Source organism: Vicia villosa, linkage group LG3 (genome assembly GCF_029867415.1).
Source record: "Vicia villosa cultivar HV-30 ecotype Madison, WI linkage group LG3, Vvil1.0, whole genome shotgun sequence".
Lineage (NCBI taxonomy): Eukaryota > Viridiplantae > Streptophyta > Magnoliopsida > Fabales > Fabaceae > Vicia > Vicia villosa.
Window position 1 is genome coordinate 89,449,617 of NC_081182.1, and position 27,755 is coordinate 89,477,371.

The 27,755-nt window shown below is 34.2% G+C and overlaps 3 protein-coding genes across 10 annotated transcripts; all 3 read left to right on the forward strand.

Annotated features, from left to right (window-relative positions):
- The first annotated feature begins 791 nt into the window (after window positions 1-791).
- On the forward strand, window positions 792-10,334 carry LOC131662148 (uncharacterized). Of its 8 annotated transcripts, none has more exons than XM_058931844.1 (13): window positions 792-1,100; window positions 1,271-1,384; window positions 1,537-1,684; window positions 2,407-5,508; window positions 6,026-6,568; window positions 6,940-7,660; window positions 7,907-8,070; window positions 8,231-8,323; window positions 8,411-8,515; window positions 8,613-8,774; window positions 9,240-9,399; window positions 9,494-9,646; window positions 9,724-10,334. In XM_058931844.1, exons 4-13 carry the CDS (start codon window positions 2,407-2,409, stop codon window positions 10,101-10,103), a joined length of 5,583 nt encoding a protein of 1,860 aa, XP_058787827.1. In that variant the 5' UTR covers window positions 792-1,100; window positions 1,271-1,384; window positions 1,537-1,684; the 3' UTR covers window positions 10,104-10,334. The 8 variants fall into 8 exon arrangements, with proteins under 8 accessions (XP_058787827.1, XP_058787833.1, XP_058787834.1 ...); XM_058931850.1 differs by having other exon boundaries at window positions 9,240-9,357; XM_058931851.1 differs by having other exon boundaries at window positions 9,249-9,357.
- A 7,303-nt stretch (window positions 10,335-17,637) lies between these two features.
- Window positions 17,638-18,231, forward strand: LOC131658505 (uncharacterized mitochondrial protein AtMg01250-like). Its single transcript, XM_058927791.1, has one exon. The coding sequence runs from the start codon at window positions 17,638-17,640 to the stop codon at window positions 18,229-18,231; it is 594 nt and encodes a 197-aa protein (XP_058783774.1).
- A 391-nt stretch (window positions 18,232-18,622) lies between these two features.
- On the forward strand, window positions 18,623-19,555 carry LOC131658506 (uncharacterized). The gene has a single exon (XM_058927792.1). It carries the CDS (start codon window positions 18,623-18,625, stop codon window positions 19,553-19,555), a length of 933 nt encoding a protein of 310 aa, XP_058783775.1.
- The last annotated feature ends 8,200 nt before the right edge of the window (window positions 19,556-27,755 follow it).

The following is a 27,755-nucleotide window of genomic DNA, read 5'->3' on the forward strand; positions in this document are numbered from 1 at the left end:
GATATAATTGGAAGATTAAATATAAAATTTCATTGGTAATCTAAAGTGACAAATTTTTTGGGACAATTTTTTTTCCAAAATGTGACACTTATTTTGGGACGGAGGGAGTAATGAAATTTGTTTTTTTACCTAAAAATTATATGAAAGAAAATTAGAGTTAATCATCCAAATTGTTTTTGAGTAGTCGGGGCTTTCCACATTGTAATCGGGTTGAGTATCCCTTTTATTCTCTTTAATAGTATCATTGCCTATTAAAAAAAACGAACAAACGAACAGTGTTATTATTGTAAAGAGAAACAACTTTACTATTGATTTAAATATTTTTATAAATAATGTCAAAATAAAAATAATATTTATATACGGAAAAAAAATACAATGTTGATTAAAATAGTTTTGAAATAAAAGATATTAATATTTATATTTAAACAAAATTTACAGGTAATTTTAATTATAAGTTAAATTAGTTTTGAAATTAAGAAAAAATCTATTTACTATTTAGTCATTGTTTCACTATGACAAATTTGTATGAAATTTTAGTATCCATATTTACCAACGTTAAAGCACGTGTAAATTTTAAAAAAAATTATACTAAAATGTCTAGTGTTAAAAAAGTTAAATCCCAACTTTATGGGGGTGAAGTCGAATGATACAATAAAAAGTAAAATAAATGTTTTTATAGTTTGTAGTGGTTTTAGTAAATATATGTATTTGAGAGACATGGAAAGAGGAATGGCCATTGGCCAGCGCATGTTGTTCCCCCCTTTTTATTCTTTTCGTTTCAAATTTCCTTTTCCTTTCACTAAAAGAAAAAGAAGCTATACCCCCATCCATTTTGTGGAAAAAGTTAAAATTGTGCCTTGCTTCACTCTTTTTTCATCACTCAATCAATCAATTTGTGCCTTCCTTACATTACCGCTATTTTACTTTATTCCATCCATTCTTTTCTTCTCCACCATAAATTTGTGGCTACAAAACATTTATATCTGTTGTAAGAAACCAAATAAGAGAGAGGAGAACTTGAATTGCTGTGAACACTAGCTTCTGCAATTTGAAAAAAGGCCAAGATTCTTCAAACCACTTTGCTCAAAGTTAGAAATAAGGTAAATAACAATCATATGTTTTTTTATTTTATTTGTAGTATTTATAATGGAAATTGAATATTTTCTGTATATTGGCAATGATTATGGCTAAACAATGAATACACGAAATCTTGCTAGGTTTATAAACCATTTTTGTGAGCCTAATTTATTTGTACAATAATTTTTTATAGGTTTGTAAACCATTTTTGTGAGCCTAATTTATTTGTACAATATTTTTTGATCGCACACCATGATTTGCGGCTAGAGTTATGTTGATTGCTGCTGACAACATCCCCTCTTTACAGGTAGCTTATTTAATAGTACTATATTGTGTCCTAATTGATTTTTCCTTCATAGTCCTCTCGTCTTCCGGTTTATCATTGTTTGTTAGAATCATTATTGAGATGATTCTCTATCTCATTTTTCTCTTGGTTGATATCATGCGTAACTTCATTAGAATCAAAGACATTGAAGTATATTCTCTCTTGCTGCTTTTTGCTTGCCGCCGAATTTGAACTGAAGAAAGCAGTGCCTAGTAGAGAAATACGAAGATTAATTGTTCATTCAACTTGAGCTTGCATTCAAATTGGTGTAAAAAAAAACAGGTAAAATGCAATAATATGGTTGTCTTATTTATATTTTAATGTTACTTATAAAAGAATCATTATATCACTATAGACAACTTATGTTTATTTCTTGTTTTATTCTCAATTCAAGTTTTCTTTTTGATCTCTTATTGTTATAACAATTACTTCAAATATATAATGATTATTACATGATCTCTTTTTATACTGTTGGGTATTCTATGGATATTTTATTTGTTTCATGGTGCATATATTATATATGCTTTATATTTATGGCGATAGAGATTTTAGATTAGCCTCGTTGTTCTTTGGGATTTGTTTTGGTGTTACACTTATTTATACTCCGTATTGGGTTGAAATGTCTCTTATGCTACCAATTAATACTTTCTGTAATCTTTAAACTTTATGTATATGGTTGTTTGTAATGCACAACTTAATGAAATGCTACCTAAATTCCTCTATTCTTTTCATTGAATTTTCTTTTTTTTTTAAAGCTCTCCTCTCTTTTTTCCTCTAAATTCTCAAACAAAGTATTAAGATTCTAGGTGAAGAGGCGGTGTCTCTCATTTATGTGGTTGTTCTTGACCCAATGTGGATGTCCATCATGACCCATCACCTGAATACCTTCAATCCTGTATTTGTCACTTAACTTTATGCAATGCTGAACATTTATGCTTAATTTTGATCTATTGAAGCAATGCTGAACAATTAGGCCTAACTTTGATTTATTGAAAATGATTTAGATGACGAGTTTTCTGATTGATTACACGAAGCAAAATGTAGAGAAATTGTTAAATGAAGCGCTGAAAGAATTACGTTATATATGTTGCTTCACTTGCATTGCTAATGATTTTGAAGAAGAAAAAGTCTGGTTGGAAGCAGAAAGGACATCTGTTGGGCAGCGTGTTAAGGTTGCAAAAAGAAGAGGAGAAGATGTTCAAGCTAATGCTCTTTTTTGGGAAGAAGAAGCTGATAAGCTCATTCGAGAAGACACCAAAACAAAACAAAAATGTTTTTTTGGATTATGTCCTCATTGCTTATGGCGATACAAAAGGGGAAAGGAACTGGAAAATAAGAAAGACCAAATAAAAAAGTTTATGGAAACTGGAAAGGAACTTGCAATCGGCCTCCCTGCTACTCTTCCAGATGTTGAACGTTATTCATCCCGACACTATATCTCTTTTAAAAGTAGAGAATCCAAATATAAAGAGCTTCTGGATGCACTGGAAGACGACACCAATTATATAATCGGGTTGCAAGGGATGGGGGGTACAGGAAAAACTACATTGGCCAAAGAAGTGGGTAAGAAACTTAAGCAATCCAAACAATTTACGTGCATTATTGATACAACAGTATCATTTTCTCCTGATATTAAAAAGATTCAAGATGATATTGCTGGACCCTTGGGAATGAAATTTGATGACTGTAGTGAATCAGATAGACCCAAAAAACTATGGAAAAGATTAACTAATGGTGAAAAGATTCTTCTAATATTGGATGATGTTTGGGGAGATATTGATTTTGAAGAAATAGGGATTCCATATAGTGACAATCACAAAGGTTGTCGAGTTCTTGTAACCACGCGCAATGTGTTGGTATGCAACAGATTAGGATGCAGTAAGACAATCAGATTGGAGCTCTTATCTGAAGAAGATGCGTGGGAAATGTTCAAACATCATGCTGGTCTTACTGAAATTTCAACTCAAAGTTTGCTCGACAAGGGTCGTAAAATTGCAAATGAGTGCAAAAGATTACCAATTGCAATAGCGGCGATCGCTAGTAGTTTGAAAGGAAAACAACATCGGGAAGAATGGGACATGGCCTTAAAATCCTTGCAAAAACATGTGTCAATGCACGATGATGTTGTTGATGATGATGATTTGTTTAAAATATATGAGTGCTTGAAATTTAGCTATGATAATATGAATGATGGAAAGGCCAAAAGACTATTCCTTTTGTGTTCTGTATTTCGAGAAGATGAAGAAATTTCTATTGAAAGATTAATAAGACTGGGCATAGGAGCTGGCCTTTTTGGGGAAAATTATGGCAACTACGAAGATGCTCGAAGTCAAGTAGTTATATCCAAAAATAAACTCATAGATTCTTGTTTATTGTTGGAGGTAGATCAAAAGAGAGTGAAAATGCATGACTTGGTTCGTGATGCAGCCCAAAGGATTGCGATTAAAGAGATCCAAACAATAAAGTTGTATGATAAAAATCAAAAGGCAATGGTTGAAAGGGAGAAGAATGTTAAATATTTGTTATGGGAAGGAAAACTAAAGAGCGTGCTTTCATGCAAGCTTGATAGTTCAAAGCTCCAAATTCTAATTGTTATCATGTATAAGGACGGTGATTTCCATAAAGAGAAAACCGAAGTCCCAGACTCATTTTTTGAAAATATTAGCGGTCTTCGATGTTTTCACTTATGTAGTGATTTTTATGGAGCAACTCTATCATTACCTCCATCAATTCAATCTTTGAAGAATATTCGATCTCTTCTTTTTAAGTGTGTTGATTTGGGTGATATCTCTATTTTCGGAAGTCTGCAAAGTCTTGAGACACTTGATTTGGATAATTGTAAAATCAATGAATTTCCAAATGAACTTGCAAAACTACACAATCTTAGATTGTTGTACTTGAAAAGTTGTGATATTATAAGGAATAATCCATTTGAAGTGATTGAAGAATGCTCCTCACTCGAAGAGTTGTATTTCATACACAGTTTTAATGATTGTTGCCAAGAAATAACCTTTCCAATGCTACAAAGATTTATAGTGGATGATGATTGGAGGTTTGTGGATGATTCACTATCAAAATGCTTGTCTATTTTACATCAAGAAAATAGAAATTTATTGTCTGAAAAAAAACTCAAGGATTGTATGCAAGCAGTAGAGGTTCTTAGACTAAGAAAACTTCGGTGGGGATGGATAAATATCATACCTGAGATTGTTTCTATGGATAATGGTATGAATGATCTCGTCGAGCTTAGATTGAGTTACATTTCACAACTTAAGTGTCTCATTGACACTAAGCGTGGAAATTCTCAAGCAACATCTGTCTTCTCCAAGTTGGTTGTATTACAATTGGAAGAAATGGAAAGTTTGGAAGAATTGTGCAATGGTCCTCTTTCTTTTGATTCATTCAAGAATTTAGAGAAGCTGACCATCAAGTATTGCAATCAGTTGCGAAGCTTATTTATGTGCAACTTAAATCTCTGCAATCTAAAGAGCTTGTTATTGATAGGATGTCCGATGTTGTTCTCTCTATTTCAACTTACTACTTCTCGTAGCCTAGTGTCATTGGAGGAATTGAAAATACTTTGGTGCAGGCATCTTGAATACATAATAACAGACGAAAGAAAAGAGAAAGAATCGAGAGGAGAAATAGTTGCTGATGATGAAAATGATAGCAAGAGGAGTCACAAATCAATGTTTCCAAAACTTAAAGATCTTAAAATTGATATGTGTTGTGGGTTAGAATTTATACTTCCATTTCTATCTATTCAGGATCTTCCGTCACTTGAATCTTTTACAATAAGTTATTGTGAGAAGCTGCAATACATATTTGGCCAATATGTACAACTTGGTTCTCTAAAACAAATGATTCTTCATTCTTTGCCCAATTTAATAAATATTTTTCCAAAATGTCATCTTACCACATCTTCTTCCATTTCTAGAGATGCCTCCAAGCCAGAAAAACAATCAGAACCTATGAAACGCACTGTCTTTTTATGGAGAGATATATGTTGCTTTGGTAAAAAAAACTGGCACAAATCCACGAGTTCTACGAGTACTGAAACCCCATTGGTTTCTGAAGATAAACAGCCGGATTGCTTAATAGCTTCGGTAAGCCTCTCACCTTCTGTTATGTCATCTTTTGATACTTTGTTTTAATTTGATATTATAACATTTGTATGAATAATATAATTAGAAATGGAGTCTACATTTAGTGTATGACCGTTCTTGGGAGGGAATCTATACAGAAAAAAAGTCTTAATATTAAGAAGAAAATTTTTTTTGAAACGTTTCTTAACTCTTCCACCCAAGCAACCAAATTATCTTCACATTTCCTGAAAATTGGGATGACGTAATAATCATAATAAAATAACGCAGTTTACTATACTTGGACTCAATTATAAATAGAAAAAGTGCCTAAATTATTTTGACTCAAATATAAAAAAAGTTACATATTCTATGCATATTTAAAGTTAATATGCATAATACACATTTACATTAATTGCTTAATGTTATGAGATGGACATTATAATTGAGGAAAGACTATTAAATACACATTGACATTATAATTTTAAGAGATGAAGTTCAATTCCTTCTAATGTTATCAATTTGGATTACATAATTACAGGAATCCGATTCCAATTCCTTCAAGATATGGGAACGTGTTCAATGTCTTTTGACACAATCACTCTTCATGTGGAATATTAAAGAGATTGAATTAGTTAATATTTCAAAGATAGAATCAATATTTATCCTATCTATTGCTCCAAGAATATTGTTGGAAACTTTGACAATTAGGTACTGTAATAATTTGAAGCACATAATAATAGACACCGGAGATTATGAAAGTGGTGGCAACAACTGGCACAATATCTTCCCAAAATTAAAAGAGGTCAGGGTCGAAGGTTGCATGAAGTTAAAATACATATTTGGACATTACTCGGAGGCTCATCAAAACCATAATGAGATTCACCTTTATCTTCCAGCTTTGGAACGTCTCGTTCTTAGGAATCTGCCAAAGTTAGTCACCACGTGTTCCAAACATTATCGCACAACATATCCACTTTTGGAATATCTTGTAGTTGAGAAGTGCTCACAGTTTGCTATCAAATCTATTGGCGATCTCACAATTCCTTTGGTTTCAAAATCTCTCGACACTACAATCAAGAAGGTATCCCTCAACTTATATCTGTCACTACTCACTAGTACTCCAGTCTTAGTGGATTAATTCATGACAGTTAATACTAATGAGAAAAAAATCTATACCATACTTGGGTTGTTAATATCTTGTAGTGACCACAATTGTTTGTCTAAATTTTATAATTTAATGGTTTTAAAAATATAAATATTTGAATTTCATGTTAAAAATTATGATATTGTCTATTTAGATTATATAGTTGATAGAATGTCCAATAATAACATATTAAGGGATCAAGAATAGTTGTTTGCCCACAAATAACCGATAAAGAATAGCTCATAATGTTAGTGTCTTTTTTCTAACTGATTTCTAATGTTATTATCATACTGTTAATTTATTTTCAGCAGGAATTGAATGGGAACATGGATCATTTTCTTGCTTTAAAAAGTCTCAGGGTGTATGATTGCAAAGTAGAAAATATATATTTTCTGAATGAAGTACATGAACAACAAATGAACTTAGGTTTGCAGTACATTGAGTTGCATGATCTTCCTACGACAACTTGTTTGTTGGTTGGTCCCAAAAATTCATTTTCCCTCAATCACCTTACACGGATAAAAATCTTCCGATGCGAAAAATTGGAAATTGTGTTTTCCACTTCTCTATTAAGATGCCTACCACAATTTCTTTTTCTGAGAATACAAGAATGCAAAGAGTTGAAGCATATTATTAAAGATGATTTGAAGAATGAAAATTCCACAAATTTTCAGTCTACAAACACATACTTCCCAAAGCTAGAAATACTTTGTGTGGTAAACTGCAACAAGCTCAAATACGTCTTTCAGACTTCCGTATGCAAAGTGCTTCCAAATCTAAAGGCTCTGATGATAAGAGAATCATATGAGCTAGAAGAAATATTCAAAAGTGAAGGTGATGATCAAAATCTTGAGATTCCAAATCTGAATGTTGTAGCATTCATCAATCTGCCAAACCTCTGCAAAGATCAGGAAGTGCATTTTGAGGGTGTAAATTATCGTCTTGTACGTAATTGTCATAAACTCTCTCTGACTTCAGCGTCAAAATCCGACCGGATTGGTAACATTATTTATTTTGTTGACAAAATAGGTACACACTATAGCCAATATTTTTCCCGACTATTTAATAAATAATTACATATTATGCAATAATATTATTTATTAAAATAACTGACACGTGTATACTTATTTCTTGTGATGTTTCTCATAATTTATGAATTTGTTCGTCTTTAAACTAGAAAATGATGATTTATAGTTGAAAGTAGACATCTTCATCTATTATTATGATCATGAGTTAGTATATAATGACCTTAATCTCTATAATATTTTGCTATAGATACTGAAATCTTTATGGAATTGTCGATTCTATTGCAACCATTAAAAGAAGTGTACAAAAGCCAGTACACCTGTAATGAAAATACAAGTTCAGAAATCACTCAAGAATTTGCAGCTGGGGTTGAAGCGGAAACAACACCAGGACAGATATTGACTTCTTCACAGGTCAATAGTGTTACCGCTCTATTTATTCAAGCTTACGGACCTAAATATGATCACCACAAAATATCATTCAATCAATATTCGTATCCTATCCATAAAACTTTGAAATAAATGTAATTAATATAGTTTCATATCACTAATGCTACTTTTCTTCTTGTTACAGGTGTTGATGAATGAACAATCAATGGATCAACAACTTTTGATGAACCAACAACACTCACTTCGAGAAACTGATGATACTACCATCAAACCACAGGTAAACCTACAAAAAAGAAAAATTTTACTTCAGGTGCTTCTTACAAATATATTACAACTTATTTACATTTGCATGCCATGAAATTAGTTGGCTGGTTCTACTACACAAGAAAAATATTTAGCAGCAAATTCGTCTTCCATTTCAGAAACAAAGAATGAGCCACCTATACAATTAGTTGCTCCTAAACAAAAGGTATTTCCCCTCTTTTGCATGTATTTTTCTTTTTACCTTTTTCAATGCAGTAATTGAATTGTATTACAATCTTAAACAACCTTTTAAATTTAAGCAGGGTATTGAAATAAGTGATGAAGAAGGAATTACATCAACTAATGTTGAGACTTTAACATCCTCAACTCATTCAAAATCAGACAGTTCATCATCACCTCATTTGGAATTAGTCAGTTCGTCATCAGATCCATTAATTACTTCTGAGTTTAAACCATCTTCAGAGGTAATGTTGTCTTGTTTTTTTATTCATTATTCATTTACCGTTATGAGAATGGACTCCTAAAAATCAAATTTAAAACTAATTTTGATGTAAATAATTTTTTTATAGTCTACTGCTTCTAATTCTTGTATCCAAAGCTATGAGAAATTATTGCTTGAAAATTATGGAGGCTTAACATTGAAATTCTTGTTTTCTATTGTTTATTCAATCGGTAATAAAATTAGGCTCTTACATATTTAAAATGTCAACTAAGTGGTGAGAGTTTTACATCATAACCTTAAGGGGCGAGGTTGAAATGTCGGTACGACGAATGAAAAATGTTTATTAGTGATACTTTATTTAATAACAATTTCCACCTTTTCTAGTTTTTTCTTTTAAATTTAAAAATTTTCAAACTAAAATATATAGTCTTAAATATAGCAAGGATGATCCTATATATTTTAAGACAATGTCATTTGTGTATTTAAGTCTTTGCAGAAAGATGGTGATTGCCAAATAGCCACAACCTCTTTGCCCATTGCCACTTCGGAGAAATTTTTTGAAGGTGAAGTGTCTTTGAATATATTTCCAGAGAGCAATGATGAAGGTGAATACTCTTTTATTATACTTTCAGATACCAATGATGAAGGTGAAGACTCTTTGAATATATTTTCTATTCTTAAGTTACTTCAACGGTAATCACCCATTTGATTTCAACTTTTTCCTATCCTACATTTCTTCAGTTTCTCTAAATGATGATGCTTTCATAAAAGTAATAAGCTCAAATGTTAAGGAAGAGAATCCTAAGGAGGGTGACATAGGAGTTTCCAAATCTAATCCCTCTTCTAGCATCATATCCACTATTGCATCTCAGTTTCCTTCAATTTCTTCCAAAGGTAATATATTGCTTCATTTTATTTTTAATTAATTTTATTATGATCAAATGTTTAATTACTATTTCTTGTACTTTCAGAAGAACCTTCTCAAATGGATGAAGATTTAAGTTCAACTTTGGCTGTCACAAGGGAGCTCGAGCAACTAGCTTCCAAGCAGCATTTGAATCACGAGAACTTATATTTGTTGAATGATTTCCTTGCCAAGCATCCTTCTCTTTGTCTAAGAGATAATTCGCTTAGTAATAGATACAAGGGCTATGCCTACAACTTACTAGCTGAGCTATTGAAATTCCTCCAAACGCACAGTGTGCTTGATGTATTGGGCTCACGCCGGTCTGAACTTGTTGAGTTATTACAAGATGTGCGCAGCTTTGCTTTTGATAAAGATTGGTTAGATGGTGTCGAAAGGCGTATTATTCATCAAGAGGCGGTTTTAAATGCCCCTATTGGCTATTAGGCAATGCTAATTTGCTATGTTTTTAGGTGTGTGAGTTGTCTTTGGGTGTAGGTTTCTTCTCATATGAAATAAACTTATTTGTTTATTTGTCTTACACTTTTAATATCAATGGTACCGTGAATTCTTATCTACCCAACTCAAAAAGTTGGGTAAAGTTACTTCCTGTGTAAAATACCTTGAAAACAACAATTAATTGTAATATTTAATAAATAATTAATTGTGTTAAAATTAGATGGCTTCATATAAATGGTTGAATGTACATTACCCAACTTTTTGTGATGGCTAGAGAAGTTGTCCCCATAATTTTAACTAATAGAGCCCATTATCCTCTCCTTTTTTTTCTTGTAAAATAGTCCACCAACATGTCAAACCTCTTATCCAAAATGTGTATAAGTAAAAAAGGAAAAACTGAAAAAATTCCTCCAATAATGGAAAAATGACTACAAGTTTTTGGGCAGTTACTTAATGGAGCAATGACTGCTAGTTATGAGGTGTTATTATTGTGAGCAGTAACTTATTATAAAGTTATTTATATCTATTCCCTTATGGATGGCGTGTAACAATAAATAGGAAAGACACTGAGCATGAGGAGTTTTATTTTAAAAATGACTACCAGTACGTTGAATCAATTATTAAAATTAGTTGAATCGTGTTGAGTGTTACTCTAACCTTTAGTACGTTGATGATATAGAGAGTTAGAGATTGCAGGAAACAATGGTAGCCATGGAGAAAAAATCACTTGTTTAGTATCAAATGTGGGAGTTTTCTACACCAAACTCGACTTGGAAGGAATTCAAAACAACCATATTCAAATGTTTCCAACCCTCAATGAACAAAAGTCCCTTTTAATTGTTATTAGGTATAAAACAAACTAGAACATTGGAAGAACATAAAGAGAAATTTGAGTAATTTCCAGGCCTCCTGAAATATGTCGAGCCATCTGATTTAAATGAATATATTTGAATTGCTTTAAAGATGTTTTAAGGGTGTAACGTGGTTTTAAATTGCGGTTGTGGCTGCGGGTGCGATTGCGGTCACTGCGGTTGCGGGTATTGTAGCTACTGCGATGCGGAATGCGGTCGTTGCAACGTGAATTTAATATTTAGAGCATAAAATATTATACTTTATTATTTAGTTTATATTTGACATGTCTTGCATTTTGTCTCTAATTTTTCATACATATCTCATTACTAGTTCGCCATCACTTTGAAAATCACTAATCCGTTCAAAACATACCTCAAATCTATGATAAAAATAGAAAGGAAGATAGATTAAACGATTTTTGTTTGCAATGTATAATCTATGGCGGTCTGATGCGGGCTGATGCAGCTGTTGCGGTGTTATGATGCGGTTGTTGCGGCGTTTTGATGCGGTTTTTAATGTGATTTACGATCACACCGCAATTGCTGCTTGATGCGGATGCGGACACTACCGCAACAGCAATATTGCGGCCACATCAGGTGAGGCGGTCCGCAATTTTTAAACCATGGGGTGTAATGATATATTTGTAAATGACCTATTATGGGTTAGTGGATTGCAACCCCCTAAATGAGGTGACGCCCATCTGCCACCTGCCACTAGGGACTATCTTGCCCTAAGTGCGCCATACTCACCCTTTCATGGGAAACATGGGAAAAGATACTCCTCGATAAGAGAAAGTCAGGGTCAATAGGCTAATCCACGTCTCCCTATATGATATGGATTCAATAGTCCATCGCTGACTTAGTGGATGGTTATCATTCTTGGGGAAATTCTAAGCCTAATGGCCTTTATAAATACCTCAATTCTAGTAGGTGTGAGACAAATCATAACACATTCAGAATATCGCATAAACACACATAACGTGAGCTTGCTCTCTCGATAACTAGAAACACCACCAATCAAAGTCTTTTGCTGTCCTGGGAAAGCTTTAAACCATCTGAATAATAATAAGGTCTCTGGTCATCTCTACTAGAATATGGTTACCCACTATAAGAAAAACCAATCCTTACCGGGGGTTTATGCTAGGGGTTAAGCCCCTCGCTAAATTAATTACGTTGCTTGTGGTTAAACCCCTCACAACGTAGAAAACTAAAATATGAGGGGTGGCCCTTGCAACATTTACGTAGAGAAGCATTTTGAAATTTGAATTTTGAAAAAAATCATTGCGAGGGGTGACCCATCACATTGTCCAGTGGCGCCAAAATTTTGTATTGGGCAGAAAAATTTTGCAGATGTGGGGACATATGTCTCAAGCAACGCACTATTCTATGCAAGGTTGCGAGGGGTGTCCCCTAGCTAAAGTTGATGTTAACTCAAATCACCACATACGAGTCAGATCAACGCATCAGTCAATGCAATTTTGTACGGGGTAGCTGTACTGGTGAAAAATTGAGACCGAGACCATTGGATTGACCCAACTCGTAATTTTAGTGAAAGTCCCTACCGCGGTTTATTGTTTCCAAAGGAAATGAGAAAAAAGCGAAATAAAATTCAGAAAAGCTTTTTAAATCAAAACTAACAAAACAAATAGAGATCTAGGATACGGGGGTTGATTATGCAAGGGGAATGTGTTATCACCATTCACATTTATGGTACTCTAGTGGAGTCTCTCAATGAAGGATATTTTCTCTTGTTGTTCTCCGACTTTGCCTTGGGCCTTCTCCCTAGCACGAGTCCCTGTATTGTTGTGTCGTTTCCCAATGAGTTATGTCTCTTTGTCGGACTCCTTCTAGTTTTCTCCAACCAATCAGTGTCGTGATTAATCGCCACATAATCTGTTACCCATATCATGCTCCGGTAAAATAAACTCCTAATAAATCCATCCAGACTCATCGCAGTGCATTACATTGCATTACATCAGAGGGGCAAAATTTGGATCTCTCTGTATTTAATTACCTTTTTGCCATTGATATCATGAAGGCATAGGTCTATCAAGATATTAGGCTTAGGATAATTAAATAGGGGAAGTTGTCGTATCCCAATTTTGCCCCTCCCTCTAGGCATATCAGTAGGTTTAAAGGTTTTAAATTTCCATTCGCTTAGCATTTATGTGCATCATGTGAATCACCTGCATTATGACCATTTCATTTGGTCATTGGCTTTCATTATCATTCATGTATTGTCATTAATCAAGTTGTTGTTCATTATTTCAAATTCAAGGAGTTGACAAATGACGTTTGGTTTAATCCCAAGTTTGGTTGGGAACCAATCATGTTTTAACATGACATAGGTTTACTAAGAAGGCATTGTTGAAATTCCTTTCAGAAAAAGGTTGCCATCATGTGTTTACATGGGATCATCTTTTAACCATAATATTCCATTAGGATCCAATTTGTCATGGGAGTTAGGATGATTATATTTGAAAGTTGGATTATATATCTCTTTGAATTTCAATATGAATTGCAATGTGGTCATCTTGCTCACATCACATATTTGTAATTAGGAGTTCCAATACATCTGTATTTAGTTTCAATTTATTTTTTCATTTGGTTTTAATCCATTTTTGCATCAGAATAACATGAGATGACCATAGCCATTTGAATCAAAATCTTTTGTTGATTACCATAAAATTATTTCATATCAGGTTAACCAAACCATCTTTGCGTTAAATATCACATTTGCATATAGAAGTTGTTATATGCATAGCTTCTCATCATACAATCTGTACAAATAGTTTACATGCACCCATATTTGCCAAACCAACACAAGCTGCTAATGATTTTCTTGAAGTGTGAGAATCTGATTTTTCCCTATGCAATTCATTACACCATCATTTTAACTAAGGCAAGATTGCAGTAATATACAGGTTTTTACTACAAATTTCGCAAAAAATATATTGAGCTATTGTTAAGGATCAATTGTCTTATACAGGTGATCTAAAACAAAATACTAATTCTATCATAAGCCAAGTGAAGAAGCTCTACCATGTGCTAACTTTGCTATGGATGACTCCATTCCTCCATCACACCATTTCATGTTGCTGCCGTGAACAAGGACCTGCCAAAGAATTTGAATAAATCAAATGAATATTCAAGGTTTCAACATACTATCACACAAGTAACATATCACACAAGATACCAAGAATTTCATTAGAGCACCATTGGAATTTAAAATGCACAAGCAGGCCATCACCACTCCAATTCCAATTTGCAACTTGACCACATTCAATTAACAAGTATTTTCAAGGATCAATGGACACATTCATATTCAAACCAAGTTCAAGCATGAAAAGTTAAGTGAATATCAAGGATTTTCAAAGGGGTACAGTCAAGGTTCAAGAGATTCAGATTCTATGCCAATCATGGAGAGAAATGTGAAGGATTTTAAAACTTAAACAACAAGAAACAGTCATAAATCCATATTTCAAATATGAATAAATAAAAAGATACACAGCAAGGATTTTCGGTTTGCATTTTAGCAAGTGATGTCACCAAATTGAGAGGGACCACAAGTGATTCTATGAGGCTTTTTGAATATTCACCACAGACAAAAACAACTGTCCAATTCCCATTCTGTCCCCATTCCTCATAACAGAATTTTCCAAGGATCAAGGATAGTACACATACAGCCTGTCAATATTATCCTCTCCACACTTCCTTCTCACGTATGAGAACAAACTTAGGGAGAAAGTTTGTTTCCTCACACACTCACCTCACTCTTTCCCCTTGCTATATAAGCAGCCCCCTATATCATTCCAGGCACACATATTTTTCCCTAGAAAACCTCTGTAGAAATCATCCTCAAAACCCTAAACACTAAAAGCTCCCATAAGTAAAAATACGAGAAAAGATCTTCTCCATAGTGAAGAGGGTATGGGAATGTTGGGATTGGGGATCGAAAAATACATAGTGAAGAGGGTATGGGAATGTTGGGGATCAGGTTTATATCTTTCCTTGATTGTTGGTGCTTTTCTGTTGTTGCTTTCTTCGACTATACCCAGTTATTTCATTACCTCTATAAACACACACTCAAGCACTTAGAACTTTAGATTTTCAAATTTTGAAGGTATAGACACCTCTTTCGTGGACCCCACGGCCAGTTGTGAAAGTAACACCGGTGTCTTTTCTTGTTCTTTTAATAATAAAAAAATGGAGGATATCAAACATGTGAGAATTGAAAATGCAATGGGCCCATTTTAGAGAAATTAGAAAATGTAAAGCCCATTGAGGAGGGCATTTCTTCACGGAATAACGGTAATACAGGTACCTCTCCATTTTATCATAAATCTGCAAAATTGGTAAAACGAAATACACTGGGCACAAAAAAGAAAAGTCTGATAATCAACTTTAAGAAGAGGATTGAGGATAGCATTACAAGTCAGGATTTTAGTTTTGATGAACAATGCAAGAAGGCGAAGAATTCAAAAAACACTAGGAAGAAGATAAGGGAGGTGATGGATTTAGGGGACAAAGTAGAGTCGTTCTTTCATCCAGTTGAGACGAGAAAACATCATTGCCAAGAACCAATCCAGAGTGCAGCTGCTATATCCTTTGCCAAGAACAATTATCTATCGGGGGAATTCCGTTAACTTGCGACTCCGTTTCTAGCAGAGACATCAGGAATTGCAATGATAGAGTCATAAATGGAGCGTTGAATTCTGTTTCGGAGGGGCTTTGGAACTCAATGATAAGGTTGGGCATCTCTAATGTTGCAGACAATTTTGACCCGATTAATAAACTGAAACTTATGGAGCAGCGGGACAGCAAAGGAGGGAAGGAGACAAAGGGGACTTTAACTCAGGTTCCTCCATGATTATTATATCCCTTAATATGAGAGGAGGAGGGAGCCGAGTTAAGAGAAAGAGAGTTGGCTTCCACATTCAAAAGGGAGATGTAGACATATGTTTTATTCAAGAAACTAAACTTAGTAGTTTGGATTCGCAGTTAGTTAAAGAGTTGTGGGGAGACAACAACATTGAGTGGTCTTTCTTGGACGCTAATGGAGCATCGGGAGGGATTCTTACAATGTGGAAAAAAAGATTTTTTTACTCTAATCTTTTGTTTTAGAGGGGAAGGCTTTCTTGGTCTTTGCGTGGAGAAAGAAGGAAAACTCATTTACTTCATTAATGTTTATGCCTCTTGTGATAATGCTTCTAGAATGAGAACTTGGAAAAAAGTTAGCGAGTTCAAAAACAACAACATAGGTGGTTATTGGTGTGTTGGTGGAGATTTCAATTCTATTTCCTCTTTTGACGAAAGAGTAGGAATTTCCAATAGAGGGAATAGCAAGGAGATAAGGACTTTTAAGGATTTTATAGAAGACATGGAGTTGGTAGATCTTCCAACGATTGGAGGCAAGTTCACATGGTTCAAAAGTAACGGGAAATCTATGAGTCGGTTAGATAGATTCCTCTTATCAGAAAACTTCATAGAAGAATGGAACATGGACGGGCAATACATAGGCGAGAGGGACATTTCCGACCATGCTCCCATTTGGTTGAAAGACAATAGAAAAGATTGGGGACCTAAACATTTTAAGTTTAATAGCTTGTGGTTTAAGCATGAGGAGTTCTCTTCTTTTGTGGAAGAGGAATGGAAGAAGATTATCGTCAAAGGGAGAGGTGACTTTTGCTTGGTAGAAAAGATGAAAGCTCTAAAAGCTCACATCTCTTGGTGGAACAAATCGGTCTACGGTTGGATAGACCTCATAATAGAAAGAGGAGGGAAAGAAATGAACGATTTAGATAACTTGTTTGTTCATTTTGCAGGTAAAGCTCCGGAAGAGGTGGTTAAGAAAAGGTTTAAAGCGGTGGAGGATTTTTGGGATAACCTTAACAAAAAAGAAGGTTTCCTAAGGTTAAAATCGAGACAACTTTGGCTAGCCGAAGGGGACGATAACACTAGATTCTTTCACAATTCCTTAAGAGATAGAAGAAGAAGGAATTCTCTTTGTTCGGTTGGCACATTGTCGGGAACTTTGGAAGAGGTTAGTGAAGTTAAAGATCACATCTTTAAGCATTTTGAAAATTTCTTTAAAGAAGATGTTATTAATAGACCGGAGCTTCATGAGATCCACTTGAATTCACTTTCAAATGAAGATTCTTTGATTATTGAACACTCCATTTCCGAAAGCGAAGTCAAGAAAGCTATTTGGTCTTGCGAAGGAAGTAAAAGCCCGGGACCGGATGAATTCTCTTTGGATTTCTTCAAAAAGTTTTGGCATCTCTTGAAAGATTATTTGATGAAGCTTTGCGAAGATTTTTATAACAAAGGCACACTTGTCAAAGCTATAACCTCATCTTTTCTAGTGCTTATTCCTAAAAATAAGAATCCGCAAAATTTGTCCGAATATCGTCCTATTTGCTTGGTGGGAGCTTATACAAGATTATTGCGAAGATTTTGGCGGAGAGATTGAAAGGGGTTTTGGACAAATTGGTTTCGCCAAATCAAACCGCTTTTGTTCCGGGTAGAAGTATGATGGATGGTGTGTTACTAGTGAATGAGTTGCTTGATTGGGCAAAAAAAAGAAGCGTGGTTGCCTCCTCTTAAAAGTTGACTTCGAAAAGGCTTACGATTCAATATCTTGGAACTACCTTAGATGGATTTTAGGGAGAATGGGGCTTGGAAAGAAGTGGTTGAATTGGATGGATTCTTGTGTTTTTACTAGTCATATGTCCGTCTTGGTAAATGGTAGTGTCACTAAAGATTTCAAAGTCCAAAGAGGTTTACGCCAAGGCGATCCCATTTCACCCTTTCTTTTTGTTCTTGCTATGGAAGGCTTAACCGCTCTCACTAAAAAATCGGTGGAAGTGGGAGACTTTATGCCTTTCAAATATGGTTTAGAAGACTATGTGGACATCCTTCAATTTGCGGATGACACCATCATCATCGGTGAACCAACTTGTGACAATTTATGGAGCATGAAGGTGTTGTTAAGGGGTTTTGAACTTGTGTCTGGTTTGAAAATCAATTTCCACAAAAGCAACTTTTTTGGAGTTCACATTGGTGATTGGCTTCTAAATTCGGCTACTAGCTTTCTCTCTTGCAAAAAAGGAAGTTTTCCCTTTAAATTCTTAGGAATTTGGATTAGTGATTGCGGTAGGAGAAAGAGGGTGTGGAAGGATGTTGTGGATAATATCAAATCAAGATTATCTAGGTGGAAGGGTAGAAACATTTCGATCGGTGGTAGGGTGACTTTAATTACTTAGGTGCTTAATGCTATTCCTATTTTCACTCTCTCTTTCTACAAAGCTCCTAAGAAAACCTTACAAGAAATAAGAAGCCTTCTTAGTAATTTTTTGTGGAATGGAAATACCAACAAAAGATGCATCCAGTGGGTGAAGTGGAAGAATGTTTGTAAGCCCAAAGAGAAAGGAGGGTTAGGAATAAGAGATGTCGGTGAAATGAACAAAGCTCTTCTTCTAAAATGGAAGTGGAGAATTTTGAAGGAGGACAAAGCAATTTGGAGTAAATTTCTTCTCTTGAGATATCGTAATCCAAAACTCAAAGTGTTAGCCTCTAGTGAGGAAGTTCTAAACCGTGAGGATTCTTCTTGGTGGAAGGATGTTATTCTCAACGATTTCAAGGGGGAGTGCTTCGATGAGGGATTTTCCGAGTGGGTTAATTGCAAGTTCAAGAGAGGTAACAACATTCTTTTTTTGGCATAGTTGTTGGTTGGGAGATCAAACTCTTAGTACCCCCGCTTTTCCGTACTTGTTCGATCTTTCAACCAATAAGTTTTGTGCGGTTAGCGATGTGGTCTCTTGGAATAATGGAACATTTTCTTGGAACATTGAAGCTATTGTTGATATTGAGCGAATGCTTCCTCCCGGTACTTTAGGGGGAGACTCGGCCGGGGCATCTCAATTGAGGGACCTAAAGGTTTTATTAAACGGTATCGAACCAGATAATACCGACGTTGTTGACTTTCATTGGAATCTAACTTCTAACGGTTGCTTCTCGGTTTCTAGTGTTTCTATGGCGGTGTCTAATGCAAAGGACTTGACTTGGACAACTTCTACAATCAAATTGTTGGAACTTGTTTGGAAGATAAAAATCTTCTCTTGGAGATTCTTTATCAATAGACTCCCTCTAAAAGATCTTTTGGCCCATAGAGGTATGTCCAACTTTTCCTCCCTTGATTGTGTGTTTTGTTCAAACCATTCGGAAACTTTGGAACACCTCTTCTACCATTGTCTTGTTTTAAAAGCGGTTTGGGATAGAATTTATCTTTGGTTGGGCACCGAATTGGAGTTTTCTTTGGATGAGTTCAAGAATTTTGGAAGCATTCAAGAGAAGGTGAAAAATATAAAGAATAGAGCTAAAATCAATCTCATTTGGTTGGCTCTTATTTGGAGTATTTGGAACACTAGAAACAACATTAATTTTGAAAATGCTTCCTTTAGCTATGAAGTGATTATTTACAACATTATGCTTTACTCTTGGAGATGGTTATGTAATAGTGACTCTAAGTCTAGGCTTATTTTCTATGATTGGTACAAGCTACCTCTTAATAGTTCCAACTCTTTTTAGAGTTTTCTGGTTGTAAGGGTTGCACCCCTAGTGCGATTTCTATAACCAATTGCCTATTAAAAAAAAGATTTTCAAATTTTGAATCAATACAACGTTTTTGTCATCTTACCAATTGAGCATCCAGAATGATCTTGATACGATCGTGAGAGCATTCATTTTCTACATTCACTTGATTGTTAAAGAGACCGGTTCGTTGCGGTTTTAGCGTTTCTTTTGCGCTTGCTTCGGTCTATGATGGAAGAGATCCCATTGATTCGGACTTGGTGTTCGGTCGAAAGAGGATGATTGAAGTGAAAGAGGCGATGGAAATTCCTCGTAGCTCTAAGAACTCCAGACTCTATGATTAATTCTAACGTCAATTCGATTTCACACTTTAATCCAACAAATCTTGTTCAACACCAAGTGCATTTTCTAATTACTTTCTTAATCAAATCAAATTTTGTCCATAATAGAGAAATTAAGAAGGGTTTGTACGTACTTGTACAAGTTGTTTTAAAACATTTAGCTGATGGCGGTTAAGCCTTTGTTTGAATGCTTAGATTCCATTAAAGACTCCTTAAAACTCGATTTGTCTCATCTTTTTTAAAAAACCCCACAAAAAACTCTTTTTATCCTAAACTACGACACTCTGACTTTCAAATTGCACATGGGAATACATATGCACAACATATAATGTCTTGACGAGCACAATAATAAAAAAAAAATCAAATCTCGTTCCTTTCTTTCTAAAAACGCAAAGTAAACATCCCGTTAACATACGATCACAAGATTAACTAAATGGTTTCCGTCGAGTACGATGGATGTGAGGGGTACTAATACCTTCCCTTTGCATAACCAACTCCCGAACCCGTTCATGGTTACAATGACTACCTTATCTCTGTCTTTGTGGGTTTTATCAATATTTTTCCTTTCCTTTTGGAATAAATAAAATATGGGACGACTTTGTTTGTGTTTCGAGTGTGCGAGTGCTCAAATATTTTTGGTCGGCTGCGACAAAACTGCAAGAAATAATGGTAGCCCTTGAGAAAAAAATCACTTGTTTGGCATCAAATGTTGGAGTTTTCTGCACCAAATTCGACTTGGAACGAACTCATAACAACCATATTCAAATATTTTCAACCCTCAATGAACCAAAGTCTCTTTTAATTGTTATTATGTATAAAACAAACTAGAACACTGGAAGAATATAAAGAGAAATTTGAGTAATATGTAGGCCCCCTGAAATATGTTGAGCCATCTTATTTAATTGAATAATTTTGAATGGCCTTAAAGATGTAATAAGTGTGTAATGATATATTTGTAAATTACCTATTATTGGTTGGGGATTATTTCGCTATTAGCGATTAGCTCTCCCTAACTGCGTCATACTCGCCCCTTCATGGGAAACATGTGAAAGACGCTCCTCGATAAGAGGAAAGTCATGGTTGAAAGGTTTATGATTTATTTAAATAATGTTAGATATGGAGGGATGTGTTGTGAATTTGCTCAAATATGTGGTATGGATATATATTTCAAAAATAAAAGAAAAAAAACAATTTTATACAAAAGAATTATTTAAACATTATGTTTATGTGTATTTTATATAAAATAAACAAGATATATTTAAGATATAATAAATTTTTTAAAAAAGGTATCTTTATATATAAGATATTTATTATATTAAAATGTTTGATATTTTTAAAATGAGTTAAAAGGTAGTGCACTGACAGTGTAAAATAGTTTTACACTGTCATCCAATAGGGAATAATGAATGTGCCATGTCATTAAAGTTTTTTTTAAATAAAAAATATTTTAATTAGATGCATGGTGGTGATTGGTTGACAGTGTAAAAATATTTTACACTGTCAGTGCATGACCCATTTTCTTTTTTAAAATATTGTTGTAGTATGTATTATTTTTACAAATTTATTTTTAAATATATATATATATATATATATATATATATATATATATATATATATATATATATATATATATATATATATATATATATATAATACTTGTTATACAATATTGTAAATATTAACATGAGGTATCATGTCAAAAAAATTAATCAGCCAATTTGCAAGGGGCTTAAATACCAAAACATACATTGACAACCCCTAGCAAATACTGGCACCCTACGCCACCTAGAGTGTGCCTACGCCTGGGTGTCTGCAGCAAGAAATATAGGGATTATATTTTGCGAGGGGTTTAGCCTCAAACAAAAATGTGACGTGGGAAACCCCTCACAAATAATTTGTGATGACCTGTTTAGCTAAGGGACTTGTCCCCTTGTAAGGGGTTTTTTGCATTTTGTGAAGGGTTAAATCCCTCACTAAACAAGCTTTTTCTTCTAGTGACCATGCAATTTGTACTTTTTGACAACTATAGTGATGTGCCTACTGTGGGACCTCGGTAAACAATTGGGCCACACCTTCATCATCATCCCATTTTTACCACCTTTCCTTGAAGATGGCCAACAAATGTAATATCACCAAGATTCTCTACTATCATCTTGAGAGAACCAAGGACCAACATCAATTTTTCTAGCAGTGATGCCGTTAGAATCTTCCCCCACGACAATGGTCCATGGTCATCAGTATGAAAATTGACAATTGAAATATCAAACGAGTATGGATAGATCCTGGAAGCTCGTTCATGTAAGCTTTTATTTTTATGTGCAAGTCATGATTTATATGTCAAATTTTATTAAATGATAAATTTCTCTTTAATTTCTCTTTTATTTTCTTCTTCATCTTTCATGTTTTTTAGGTTTTTTAATAATTTATTTCTCTTTAATTTCAATTCCCCCTATATTTTTCTTCTATTCAATTTTTATTTCCCTATGTTTACTATTATTTTAATTTCTCTTTTTTTAATTATATTTTAATTTAATAAAAGAAGAAGAAATAAGCAAAGAAACATTGGGCCTTTCTAAAACCTCCCACAAACCCAAGAAGCATCTACCCCAAACTCAACATCGAGAGCAATTCTTGCATGGACACGAACCTAAATCCATATATTTAGGCACAACCAATAAGAAGAGAGAGAATTTAAATTTATTTAAATTTTAATTTCGTTTTTAATTGCCAACATGGAGGGTGGTTGTGATAATGGAGGAGAGAGATAATTTTAATTTTATTATTTAATTAATAAAAAAATATGATTCGGTTGCACTCTGATTCGCCGTCATGCCTCTGTTCTTCTCTGTACTCATCGTTACGCTTCTTCTTCACTCCCCTCCTTCTGCACCATCACTTATTCACCACATGAAGGATTGCCTTGTCATCATATTTCAGTGTTTTGGTTCAAAATTGTTTTTTTATTGATTCTTTGCTTACTGCTTAACCCTTTCAAGAATATTTATATTTTAAACTGATTCCTTTCATGGCCTCTAAAATCACAGGTGTTACTACCAACCCGTGGTATTCTTCTCTTTTTTTCTTTAACTGTAATTACTCTCTAGAAAACATCATGATTTCTTTTTTTGTTTTTTTCCTACCAACCCTGCACTATGATAATGTTTTCATGTTGCAGATATTTGAAAAAGCTATATCTTCATCCGAGGCTTAAAATCAATAGTTGATATTGATCCCTTTATATTCTAAAGTTAGAAAATTAGTTTAGAGAAGTTATATCAAATTTAAATTTTATTTTTGGTTTAATAGGGATATGGTAGAGGCGGGAAAATGCATAAAAAATGTCTATTGGGAAATGGTTGTGAAACCCATACATGATACTTGCAAACTCTTGGAACCAATTTACATTGAACCAGAGGGTGTATATGAATATGAATTTTTTGTAGTTTCTCCCAAGCTTGCAAATGATACTAAAGGGACAATTGAAAGTAGCAAAATGGCTTCATAAAATGGTTGCATGTTAAAATGTTTATATTAAAATTCCTTTAATTAGGGAATCCATTCCATCAATAAAGGAAGTTATTTCTATTGGGAGAGGTGCAAATGTCATTGTAAGCTTCTCATTTATGGTCATTCTTATATATGAGGCTCTTACGCACATATGAACGTTGGTATGTCGAGACAATCAAAAGTGTCCAGCGAATATTATAAAACCAAGAGTTATAAAATTTCGACAAAACAATGGGATATCACAGTTCAACATAAAACAAAACCAGTAATTGCATGTTTTCGTAGATACATAGCATTCGGATTAACAATTAACGACATATTTTATTCTTTCAAGGCAAAACAACCTCTTTATTAATTACGTAGCAGAATCACATCTTTCAACTTACAAATCATTTACAACTTTATTCAACTAAAATAAATTTAAACTTATAATTATTCAACAACTAGAGTAGTAACAACAACATAGAAACAATTATCATTCATCCCCTCGAGTGCTACGTATCAGAGCAACTAAACCGACTTAGACGGAGAGCTACTAATTCTTCATTCTCAAATACCTACACGTTACCAGTATAAAGGCAACGGCGAAACAAATGAAAGGATGAGATATCAAATCAATATAAACAGGTGTATGATAAATAATATATTAGATCAGAGTCAAACAAAATCTCACCACTTCATAACAACAATTATGCAACAACCCAAAAACAACTTAATAACAACAACCAGACAACTTTAATCAACCAACACGTCCATATAACAACTTAAATCCACATAACTCAATAACAACAACAACTTTAACACACAACTCAAGATGTGACTCAACAGTTCATATGCATGTGGTACCATTGGAGCTGAACTCCCAACTTAGAAATTGCCAGTTTATCGAGGCATAAGCCTTCGTCGCAAATTTGTCAATCCAGGCCAACGTGGTGAGCATAGCTCCAACTTAAAAATTGTCAATCCTGACCAACTTAAAGATGCAAATGTATGAATGCAACAGTCACATACCACAACAACAATCATCGCAAGGCATATGCCTACATCAACAGTGTAGCAATAAACAGAGGTACTCAACGTTGCTTCAACACTGGCCATAGGCCTACAACTTAATCAACAACAATTTATAACAATAGCTTAACTCCAATAACATTGGTCATAGGACCTGCAACTCAATAAGGTCCATAAACCAGAACAAAATAACTTATTCATCTGTATCTGCAGTTCAACTCAATTGACATAATTACAACAAAATAAACCAACCCCAATTACCTACTAATATATACAAACTACCCTGACAAATTTCGATTAATTTCGGACAACTAAGTTTACCGCTTAATTCTACCAATTCCATACATCAACCCAACCAAAATCTACGACTACAATCAGTAATTATTTCGAACAATTTCCGACTAAAACCGGTTAATTAATTATCGTCTAAAAACTACTAATAATGCTACTCTCCATTAATATTATCAGTACTATTCTAATACTGTCATCTACCAGTGTTGCTAGATTATTCTTCTAATAATAGTCAAACTCGATTAAATTCGTTCCAGCTCCTATAATTAAATCACTTACTCTATTGGCACTAAATTAATTAGGATGAACATATAAGTACTAAATTAATTAGGATGAATATAGTGGAGTTATACTAATATATATACCTACATGGGCACTTATTAAAAGAACTAATAAGAATCAAATTTGTTGGCCCCCGTCCCATGATGCAAGACGCCTAACATTGTTCCTTTAGTGTTAGGGGCGCCAACCCCTTGTTGGTGGCCCCCGCCTTACCTTTTTGGGGCGCCCACCCCATTCTCTGTGCTACCAAATCACAGTTCCTTTCTTCCTTCAATTTTGCTTCTTCTTCTCAATGCTACCAAATCATACAGAATATTTCCAGAAATGATTTCGCAATTTCATCAACAACTCAACAACTCTGATATCAACAATCACACAATTTCCACTCAAATTAAATCAGAGCAACCATATTTATAGAAATAATAATTAGCACAACCCTTCATTACTCATCAACAGAAACGGTTCATCCTAAATTTCAAAATCACAAAACAGCAAAACACAAAGCACGGTGATAATTTTATCAACCCAAATCCCATGTATTATCGATCAAACAACTAATTTCTTAATATCAAAACAACACAGAAATAACAAACAGCCCATGACAAAATTCATACAATCTCATCCCAAATACGGTCTATCATATACCCGGTTATAGAGATTGAACCCCACCGTTACCTTGGATTTACGGTCTCTCTATAATTTCCAGTTGAATCCTTTGGCCATAGCTTTCACTTTGCCTCTTTTCTTCCTCCGTGCGTACTACACTTTCTCTTCTCTTCTTCTTCTTCTCCGCAGCTCCTTTTCTTCACAAACCCTTATTCTCTTCTCTTTTTCCACGTACAACATCTTCTAAAACCCATTTTTCTTTTCTTTTTAATTCCAACCACACATAAATAATACTCATAATGGGCCTATTAGTTACACCTCCTTATTTTCTATTTGACACACAACAGCTAAATCCAACTAAATAAATAATACTCTAGTATTCAAATATTATTTCTAATAATAATTAGTCCCATATAATAATATTATTTCTCCGATCAAATCGACTAACTAATCCGACTATAAACTTAACCGCTTAAATCAACATATTAATCTAATTACGCTTCTTATAATAATACCGATAATTCTCAACCTCGACTAATTCTATAACAAATAAATCCTTAATAAATTTAATTAAATAATTAATTAAATTTGGGGCGTTACAACTCTCCCCCACTTAGGATATTTTCGTCCTCGAAAATCTATCCGACACAACCGTCCTCAACTTCGCTTCCAACTCTCCGACCCTCGGTTGCGTTTGCCAACACTTCGACTACTACTTTTCCGATACTACAACAACTCGGCATGGTTTGAATCCAATACATACATGATATTCATTCAACACCTTTGCGATATAATCGTTATGAACTTATCAACCTCTTCAACAATATCTTGGAATATCAACTTTATAAAGTAGAAACAACTATAATACACTTATACCTGGATATTCAACGTCACATCACCCTTAACGACATTCAAAACACCAATCACACACGCAAATTCATTTCTATAATTGTACATGTCAATTTTCGACAAACATCAACAACTCCATTTATTTCATTGTATCACTCTTATAGCGACATCATCTTAAGCAACATAATCACTTCGTCCGATTAAGAATTATTATTCATCATCTACAGTAACTAATAACAACATCAATCACTCCTCGCACTATTAAGATAGCAAGTCAAGTCTACATCATCCAACATGATTTCGTCTACTATCAACAAGAGATTAAGGGTGATGAGTTCCTCAATTTGCCAATAGATAGCCGACAACCATAATGGAGTATAAACCATCATTACCAACATTAATAGTGTTCCTTTAGAACTTGTACTCACGCCACCAAAAGCATTATAATTCAATAACTTATAAAATCATCTGAACATCCTAACATCGACGTCTTGTAGCTAGTTACTAATTCACACCTTATGATAACATCAGGATAGAAATCCTTCACACCACTACCAACACTTCCTATTCTTTGCTTTTCTGACTTTAATTTGCGATTCAGAATGTTCCAACAACTACCACAACTTTTTCAATTACTCACTAAGATTTCACAACAAGGTCTACCGCAATCCGTCAGTTAATCATTGTTCCTACGTCAACATCTTACGTAAGGCTACTTAAACAACAACTTCACAGTCCATCAACCACGCTGAACATAGAAAATTCCTAAATTCCATATTATAACCATTATCTGGTTACTTAACAATCACCTATAGAACATCAGGAATTTGCACCATACTTGCATATCAACAACTGCTAAATTGCTCTTCATCCTTCGAGAAGTAAACATCAATAATTCCTGCTCATCCTCTTTCTCCAGATGCTCCACTTGATCAATCACCAAAAACCTTGAATCCATGTTACCTTCGGATTCGGGACACAACAAACTTCAACAACTTGAATTACCGCCATCCACGGCACACTGAACCCACATCTTACAACTAAAACATGTCCGAAAGCACCGCTTCTCCCCCAATTAGCTTCAAGCCAACTCCTGCAACTAGTGATTAGAAAAACAACAAGTACCGATAGTGTTGTACACACTTGTCGCGTACTAAAGGATAAACAAGATTAGACAGCTTTGGCCGAACGGACCGACCTGCTCTGATACCACTAATGTAAAACCTCATTTCTACCAGGCGAATATTATAAAATCAAGGTTATAAAATTTCGAAAAAACAATGGGATATCACATTTCAACATAAAACAAA